Raw genomic sequence first — 9,540 nt, 5'->3', positions numbered from 1 at the left:
GGCTTTAGTAAGACTTGTATATTGTATCTCCTGTGATTAACTCTATGTTTATATAAATGGCTTCGTTCTTTTGAGTATCATTGTGTTTCCTTTACTATCCCTTGCTTGGCTGTTGTTTGGGGTGTTCAAAGTTTGCTTCCGCTTGCGTTCTTTCGTTGGTAAGTCCTAGGACGTCGTATTCGAACAACCATTAGTGGGATGTTGTGAGCTCGTAGGGTTCGGGGCATGACAGTCGGCTAGTTCGACCCTCCCCGTAGCTTGCGAGGTGGAGCCATGGTGAGGCTTGAGCTTGCGTGCGACGGCGATGGTGAGGCCGACCTCGCTAGACCGTTGTTGGCGAGGCCGACCTTGCCGGCTCAAGCCTCTGATCAGTCATTCCTGCTACTGGCTAGAGGTTGAAGATAAAGAAAAGAAAAAAAAAGAAAGGGAAAGAAAAGAAAAAAAATGGAAAAAGAAAAGCAAAGGAAAAAGAAAAGAACAAAAAAATTATTACAAAATTCGAAAAAAAAAAATGCCACGTTAGTGTTGGCCAGACGACCGGCGCCGGTCGGCGTCCATGTCCAGCTGACCAAAATTGGGCGGATGGACTGAATTGGTACAAATGCAAAAGGTTTAGGACTAAATTGACAAAATTATAATAGGTTTATGACTGTTTTGGTAATTTTTCTTTTGCACACTAAAATTTTATTTTATTTTTGTCATAGCACACTGGAACTTTTACACGTTGAAATCTTAGATAATTTATATCTATCGTAATTTTTATTGAGCTACATAAAACCATCGGAGAATTAGAATGACTGACTCACCAAAACTTCTTTAGACTGGCCATGGATTACATGAGATCCATCTTATGGTAGATTGCACAAGATAAGTCATAAAATTTTAAAAAAAATACGTGGATTCCATGGTACACACTAAAATTATGATCGAATAAATGTGATTCAAATGACTCAAAATTCAAATATGTAGATATGTGTAAGTTCTTCTAGATCCATTATTCTGTCGATGACCGTAATATTTGTGTTTTGAAAAGTAAAAAAGGGAAAAAAAAAAGAAAAAAAAAGAAAGGTTGAAAAGTCAACTGAATGAGAAGAAAGGGCACGTTCAGCCGTACGAGCCCGAGAGGCCGAGACGCATGCGAGAAAGGGGAAAAGAACGAGAAAAGAAGAAGAAAGAAAGGGAAAGAGAGGAAAGGGAAAGGAAGGAAAGGGGTTTTGCAAGTACGTGCTAGGGATGTCTCGCAAAGCCGATTTAAGTACGTATCTCGGTAAATGTTCACGTCTCTTGTTCGTCCAATCGAAGTAATTTTCGGAGTTAGGTCATATATTCAAATTTGTGAAATTCGAGCCATGTAGCCTTTTCTGATTTGTTGAGCTTTGGGATTTCATAGAAATTGTGAATTATGGTGTTATGGAGCCATGGGTTTGACGGGAGTCGGTTTAGAACAACGATTTCGTCAGAGTGAAATTTTAGTGTTTCGTGTGCGATTTCGCATTGCGTTTAGGTTTGAGTAATCGCTTGGAGTGAGTGATTTGTTAGCGCGTAAGAGTCGTTATGTTAGCGTTTAAGTGTAATTTAGCCGTTTCATAGATGCTGCAGTGTTTTACTTGGTTTTGACGTCGATTCTTGTTTAATTGCTAGGATTATGAAATCATCGGTTCAAGTAAGCGTCGTTGTTTGGTTTTCGGGCATTCAAGGTGAGTGGTACTATATCTTCTATGTATTTCTAAACTCATATCTTGAACGTAGTAAAGATTTGGTATATTATGAGTTATGAAAAAGCATGTTTGTTGCATAAAAATCTAGATCCTGCATTTACTACATTTTGGTATTTGCTAATGGTTTAAGGAAATGTTTTAGAAAATACGTTGCAAAAGGTTGTATAAATATACTGATTTGTGAACCTGGTCTATGAAATGGTTTGTGAATCATATTCTAATTTATTGAATGAGTTCGAAAATGATGGCAGTTGAGCTGAGTTGTGAAAGATTATATGTTATGGTTTGTGAAACCACTATGTGATATTGATTTCGAATTGATTTGTGAATTGTGAAGGATGCTGTTGTGAGTTTGTATTGGTGCTCAATATAGTTATGAGACCATTAAGGGGCTTGTAAAATTTCCGCATACTAGTTTTGGATATCCTTGTGAGCCAAACCACCAGGAATATAAGTAGAGACCTAGCCAAGGGAAGAATCTTGGTCGCCTTGTCATGGGGTGTTATGCACGACCATAGTTAGATATTTGAGCACGAGTTTATTCAATGGATGGACCATTGACTTGTGATTTGAAATTAGTCGATGGAATGGACCGTTGACGTTTGATTTGATGGAGATTAATCCATGGAATAGACCATTGATATGTGGTAAGAGATTAATCAATGATCTGGACCATTGATATTTGTTTCTATAGTGATGATTTAAATGAGTATTTTCTAAATTGTATAAAATTTGTTGAAATGAAACAATTCGTATATGATTTGTTATGTATATTAAAGAGTTAGAATATGAGTTTTTGGTATATATGCATAGTGACTGATCGATCTGCTTATAAGAGATATATACTACTCACTGAGCTATGGTTGCTCACCCTTTTTTTTCTCAAATATTTTCAAGTCCCTCAGTTAGCGGCCAATAGAGCGAGAACAATATCGAAAACAGTTTTTTGGAGTTGATTTTTTGGTTGTGTTTGAGACTGCGTCCTTCTGGTGGAAGGACGATCATGCCATACTCCTATTCTGGTAGGATTTGGGGTGTGACAATAACAAATTTAAATAAATTACACCACACATATCCTGAATGTTAAATAACCCTGTATTTTCACGGTGCGAATGTATTTTGAATTCTAAGTACATGAAAAGTTCAAGATTTAATAAAAAGTTAATACCACGAAAAACCCCAAATTGGTACACTCGTAACAAATTTACCCTTAACTAATTTTTTGATAAAAAAAAATCTCAAACTGGTACACATGTGACAAATTTACCCCAAATTAATTTTTTGACCACCAAAAATCCTAAACTGGTACACCGGTGACAATTTTACCCTCTGTTAGCAGACCAATTTGAGGTTTTTTGTGATATTTATCCTATAGATGTTCACGTGGACTTGCCACATCACCGTACCACGTCACCATGTATCATCCACATTAACAAATTTAACGATAAAATTTGACGGAAGCTAGCAAAGGATAAATTTATCACACGTGTACCAGTTTGAGGTTTTTAATAAGAATGTGCAAAAGAATTGGGAACCGCCCAGAACAGGACTGAACCGGCCCGGAACCGATAGTTGTCATGGGGATTGGTCTGGTTCCCGATTCTAATTTCTTAAAATCGGTGGATACCGGTCCGATTTCCGATTCCGGATGTGAAACCGATCGTTCATCCATCCGGACCAAACCGGTATACATGTATATGTATATTTAAATTCAAGATTTCAAGGACTAGACCCTCTCTCTCCAATTAATACAACACTCTCTCTCTTCTCTGTGTCTTGCACGATCAACCATCGGCTGTCTCCACTTTCCTCTCTCTTCATGTAATGCGGCACTCTCTCTCCTCTCTCTTCTGCGTCCATCTCTCTCTCCACTTTTCTATCTCTCTTTTCAAAACTCTTGCATCCCTCTCTCTCTTCAATTAATAGCACCTCTCTCTTGCAAGATCTCTCCTCTCTCTCTTAACAAAGCTACGTACATGGCGATTTCTTGATTCTCATTGAGTCAAAGAAAATAATTTCTTCGTTTTTGATTTCTGAATATGCCTCACCATTTGCGTTCATTATCTTTCACAGCCTCGTTGAAGAGAATCACCTCGAACCACTGCCCTTTCGTAAAACCCGACTCTCGCTCCCCCTCTCTCCCCACCCTCCACTCTCGTCGCCATACTCATCTCACCCCTCGTCTCGCCCTCTCCCACCTCTGCTTCACCCCACTCAACGACCCGTGCCCGCCCTTCCTCCGCCACTCCCTACCCTTCTCCGCCTCCCCGACCGGTTCTATGGATCCACCCGGGAACCGGACCGGACCGGTGATCCGGTTCCCGAGTGGGTCTAGGAACTAGTGGGCGGTTCCCGGTTCCCATTTTTTGGAACCATCCCTTAGCGGGCGGTTCCCAGTTCTAGGGTGGGAATCGCCCGTCCGGACCATGCTCACTCCTAATTTTTTATGGTCAAAAAATTAATTTTTGGTAAATTTATTACAAATATACCAATTTAAGATTTTTCTTAGTCAAAAAATTAGTTTAGGATAAATTTATTATAAATGTATAGTTTGGAGTTTTTCGTTATATAAACCTTTTAATAAAATCACAATTTTATTTTGACATTAGCTCATGAAAAATCAAAATGTCGGATATATAATATAAACCGTACAAAAAAAGCTATAAATCATGCACACAAAAAATAGGCCTCTGTAAATGACCACAAACAACATAAATTAGTAACCTAAAATGTAGTAACAAAAACATACATTGACAGAAGACAGTAAACTTTTTCTCGGATCATGAATCCGAGTGAATTTGGTTGTTTACTTAAATCTTTCCGTTGATCGAGCATACAACTCGCATTTATTCCACATATGTTATATTTTAGCGCGACCAAATCACAGTGGATATGCTTCAATGATGGACAACAAGGAAGGGGTTTTGATGATGTTGTAGCGAGGAAACCCCCCCTCCTCCAAGATCTTCTTCCATTCGAGTTCGTCCCTCTCCTTACCACCCGAGCTATGTGCGATCATGAGCAGATCGAACACTAGTCCGATCTCATCGAACATGCCATCGCCCTCTGGTTTCAGCACAACCTCTGCTATGATCACCTTGCCATTGTTCTCTGGGATTGCTTTTCTGCAATTTTTTAATATCTTGACGCAATCTTCGTCGCCCCAATCATGCAGGATCCACTGTAAAAAGAAAGACAGAATTATTGGAGTCGTGTATCATGGTTTTCTTGAACTGTACTTAATGAGTTTGTTGATTGTGTAATTTCTATGCTTATGAAGAGTTGACACAATTGGCTAAGAAGTAACCCAATTTTTTTCCAAAAAAGAAAAAAGGCTACATCTCTCTCCTCTCTCGCGCTTGCTCCACACAAAAAGCGCCTCGGCCGAAATCCACCGAGATCATCATCACTGCCCGAAGGCCTTAGACGTCGTAGCGCCGCCCGTATCGCCGCCCCTCTCTCGCTTGAGACGAGGCGCTCACTCTCTTCGCTATCCCGCTCTCTCTAAGTCTCAGGTGGCGACATGATTACGACCTTGGCAACCTCATACCTAAGATCTCCTTGAGGCAAGGGCGATGGCTTTTCGAGGTTGCGACATTAGATCAATGGCTGCCTAAGGTCGCGATGAAGGAGATCGTGAGAGAGAGAGAGAGGGTGTAGATGGAGGTAGTTGAGAGTAGGGTTGTTGACGACGTGACGCATCTATAGCGGGTGATGTACGACACTTTAGAACTCCTACGAGACGTGAAAATGTTAAGTACGCCAAGTGATGTCATGTCAACAAAATTATAATTCACTTAGTGATTGACACGTGTCGTTCGACTCGTGTCGTTCGACTCACTGTCAGGGATATTTTATCCTGTATGGAGCCCACTTTCTCTCTCCCCTCATGTCCCTCAAGAGAGTCATGGCCACGGGCCGGTTTCGGCCCGGTCAAACCCGGGCCCGGCCCGCTGACCGGGCCCGCGGTTTGGAACCGGAACCGGTCCGTGCCGGTTACAGAAATTTTTGAACCGGCCCGGTTCAAAAAAAAAAAAAAAAAGAAGCTGCAGATCTGGCGAGGGTTCGACCTCGCCGGCGTCGGGCGAGGCCGGCCTCGCCAGTTGCAGGCGAGGTCGAGCCTCGCCGGCGTCGGGCGAGGCCGGCCTCGCCAGTTGCAGGCGAGGTCGAGCCTCGCCAGATCTGGCGAGGGTTCGACCTCGCCGGCCTCGCCAGTTGCCGGCGAGGTCGAGCCCTCGCCCGATCTGGCGAGGCCGGCCTCGCCCAGCCCAGGCGAGGGCGGCCCTCGCCCGACGCCGGCGAGGGCGGCCTCGCCTGAGGCCGGCGACCTCCGCCGGCCCCGGCTATGGCCGGCGGAGGAAGAAAAGAAAAAAAAAAGAAAAGGAAAAGAAAAAGAAAAAAAACAGAAAAGAAAAATTATGAACCGGCCCGGAACCGGTTCCGAACCTGAACCGGAACCGGAACCGGAACAGGCCCGGAACCGTCCGGTTCATACTTGGCCACGAACCGGAACCGGTCGGTTCCGAACCGTGGCCATGACCGAGAGACTCCCTCTTCACTTTCTCGCTGACGCTTCCTCTACAATTCCTTATCTTCTCCGTGAAAACCAAGAGCGGACGACGCCGGTGTGCCTCCCAACAGCTTTGTCCAAATCGGCGTCACCGACGTCTTCTCCATCCCCGGCACCGGAGCGCGAGCACGAGGCTCGCAGCCGCCATGGCCACGGACCTCGACCTCGACTAACCATGGTCGCGAGCTCGTGGTCAAGCGACCATGGCAGTTTGGAGGAGGAAGCTCTTGAGCTTGATCTTTGCGGAAGCAAGGGGAGGACGACGGGTGGAGGTGGAGCGGGCGGGCTTGGCGGTGACGGGGATTTTCAGTGCGAGGTTCCCGACCGTGAGGCACACGAAGGGACAAGCATCCATCGGCGGTGAGCCCGTTGCCGGAGACTCCGAGGGTCCTCTTCTCCGTGGCCGACAATGGCGATGGCTAACTGGCTAGGGCTTGAGGTCAGACGAGGGAAAAGGGGTGAAGCAGAGGAGAGAGATGGGGAAAGAGAGAGATCGAGAGAAAAGAGATGGGCTGAAAATTTAGCTGACACATGTGGGCCCGGACGACACGTGTCCATCACTGAGGGAATTATGATTTGCTGACATTACATCACTGGAGTACCCAATATTTTCTCGAGTGAGACGCCAAGTAGGTTTATACAGTATCTATATCATTTTAGCGTGCGTTTATTTATTTGATTGAAAGTGTTTTCTCCTAATTAGTTTTTGAATTTTTATTCGTTCGATTTTTCGAAAATAATTAGTTAATCAAAAATACTTTTCGATTAAGAAAAATATTCATCCATAAAATTAAAAAATAAATTTCTAAATTTAATAAGATAAAAATATTTTCTGAAATTATTTATCTTGAAATTTTTAATATTTTTTTTTCTTTTTTGCTCTTCTTTCTTCCTCCTTCGCCGGTCGCCAGGCGACGGCCGACGGCCAATGACCAGCCACAGGCGCAGGCTGGCGAGGCTCGAGCTTGCCAAAATCTCGACAAGGCTCCAACTCGCCCGAGGCCAGCGAGCTCGAGCCTCACCGATCTAGCGGTGTGGAGCCTTGCTAGTCTCGTGCGAGCTCAACCTCACCCAAGACAAGCCAAGTCGGCCCTTCCTAGTGGCCTATTGTGGCAGTCACTGAGGCCCGAGGACCAGCAGGGAGGAAGATGGAAAAAAAAAGAATAAGAAAAAAAGAAAAAAGGAAAGAAAAAGAAAAAAATTATTTAAAAATTCGATTTTTTTTTCTTGAGATCAGGTTATGATACTGAAATCATTTTTCAAATGATATATCCAAACACTATTTTCATTCATATATTATCAAACGAAGAAAAAGTGACCATTTTCCTAAAAAATAATTTTTCGAAAAATATTTTCTTTCGTCACGAAATTTTTCCCAAATAAATACACTCTTAAATCTCTTCATTAAGTGAGCCTTGTTATGGCGTCTACTTAATCTACGATTCGGATAGACTTGATCCCCATTGGATCTGAGAACTCTAAAAATAATTTCCCCTCATTATGGTATCACTCAAACAGAAGTATTACCACTTATTGTGGATTCCCACCTTTTTAACACATCAAAAGGCCAGACATGGAAAATTGATCACGTGATTTAGGAAAAATACAAAACTTCACGAATTAATTATCATGCATACTATATTTGACAATAAAACTCACCTTCATGAAAACGGCATCAGCATGTGGTATAGTCTCAAACATGTCTCCCCCAACATGAGTGACTCCATCGTGCGCCGGTGCCGTCGCAACGACGTGATGCAAATCAAAATTAATCCCCCGAATGTGCGGATACGACTTAATGATCTCGGCCAGGGCCCCGCCAATCCCACCTCCAACATCGACCAAGGATCCAATGCTCTTGAAGCCGTCCTTATACCCTTCCACTAAGGCCCTAACCGAGATCCCGCTCGTACACGCCATCCCATCGTTGAACAAGCGGTTGAACTCGGGATTCTCCGATGCGAAGTCCCAAATCTTGCGGCCGTGAGCCATCTCAAATGCGACCCCGCCGGTCCTGACGCAGTCACCGAGGCAATGCCATGGGGACATTAGCCACTGGTGGTCTTCCATCAGCACCATCGGTGCGAGGCTGTTCTCGGACCCAGGCCCCTGGAGGAGCCATCTCGATGACGGGGTGAGGCCGTAGAGTGTCTCGTGACTCTCCCGGCTGCCGTCGGGTTGGCGACAATGTGCCGAGAAGATGTTCTTGCGGACAAGGAGTCTCATGATGCGCGCAAGGTAGGTGGTTCCAAAGGATGGGGAGGGAATGCGGGAGGCTATTTGGACTAGGGTGACAGGCCCGCCACCGTAAGAGTGGATGATGTCCGGTATTCGGAGCTCGACTGCGCATTTCAGCGCCATCGAGTCGGCGAATGCGAACATGAGCTTCCATATGTGTGCTTGGCCTCTTAGGGCTGCTTCAGTATCATCGAGCGATTCCATTCTCTCTCTCTCGGCTTGCTTTTGTTTGGGGCGTAGTATGAGGAACTTAAGAGGAGAGACAAGAGGCGTTGTATTATAGGGGGCCAAAGTTACCGGATTCTGTTCAGATGAGCATTGGGTGGTTGGTTGACAAAGACGGAAGAGACAATTCTAGAGGTGCCGTCTCTCTTTTCATCCATGATTGTTCTTTTATCTTGACCCCACTATGTGTAAATATTTAATCTCACGCTAACTCTATATTTTTTCCAGCTTTAACTCCACTAAATATTTGACACCAAACGCGACAAGAACTAGCCCGTGAGAACAGGGTTTGGTGGCTGGGGCGTCGCCCGACGTGCACAGAGCATGGTCTGCGGGTGGTGGGGCTTGGGTGGTCTGATGGTGGGATTTAGCTCGAAGGGTGGGTTTTGCACAAGCTAGAGGAGAGCTCTTGATAGATGAAAATGAGGGGGATTGTTTGGATTCGAATTCTGGATTTATGCTTGTTAGACAAACTGTTTTTTCCTAAAAAATGGAGCTATTAGGAAATGGACCAATAATTTATTTATAACATATGACTCAACACTGGCGCTTGCGTGCAAGATAGGCTGTAAGATAACTTTCTTTTTTTGGTAAAAATAAGTTAACTTCATTAATGGGGTAACCGGCGGAAGACGAAAACGGGCGAACCTAGTCAGAATAACTTATCGAGAACTTTTAGAGGAATTGTCAGTATTTGAACCCTTGACCTGCGCTCTAAAACGATAATATCACCAATAAATTATACTACAAAACTTCTATATTTTATTGGAAGGACGAAGACAGAGCAAC

At 44.0% G+C, this 9,540-nt stretch overlaps 1 protein-coding gene across 1 annotated transcript; it reads right to left on the bottom strand.

Moving 5' to 3' along the window:
- Positions 1-4,415: 4,415 nt before the first annotated feature.
- LOC115680005 (xanthohumol 4-O-methyltransferase-like) lies at positions 4,416-8,777 on the bottom strand. The gene is made up of 2 exons (XM_030603754.2): positions 7,948-8,777; positions 4,416-4,899 (listed from the first exon to the last, which is right to left on the bottom strand). The coding sequence occupies exons 1-2, from the start codon at positions 8,728-8,730 to the stop codon at positions 4,600-4,602; spliced, it is 1,083 nt and encodes a 360-aa protein (XP_030459614.1). The 5' UTR covers positions 8,731-8,777; the 3' UTR covers positions 4,416-4,599.
- Positions 8,778-9,540: the final 763 nt, after the last annotated feature.

This window comes from Syzygium oleosum, unplaced genomic scaffold (assembly GCF_021117445.2).
Source record: "Syzygium oleosum isolate NSW1041296 unplaced genomic scaffold, Sole_v2.1 Sole_v2.10, whole genome shotgun sequence".
Lineage (NCBI taxonomy): Eukaryota > Viridiplantae > Streptophyta > Magnoliopsida > Myrtales > Myrtaceae > Syzygium > Syzygium oleosum.
This window is presented reverse-complemented; position numbering and strand designations above follow the sequence as displayed.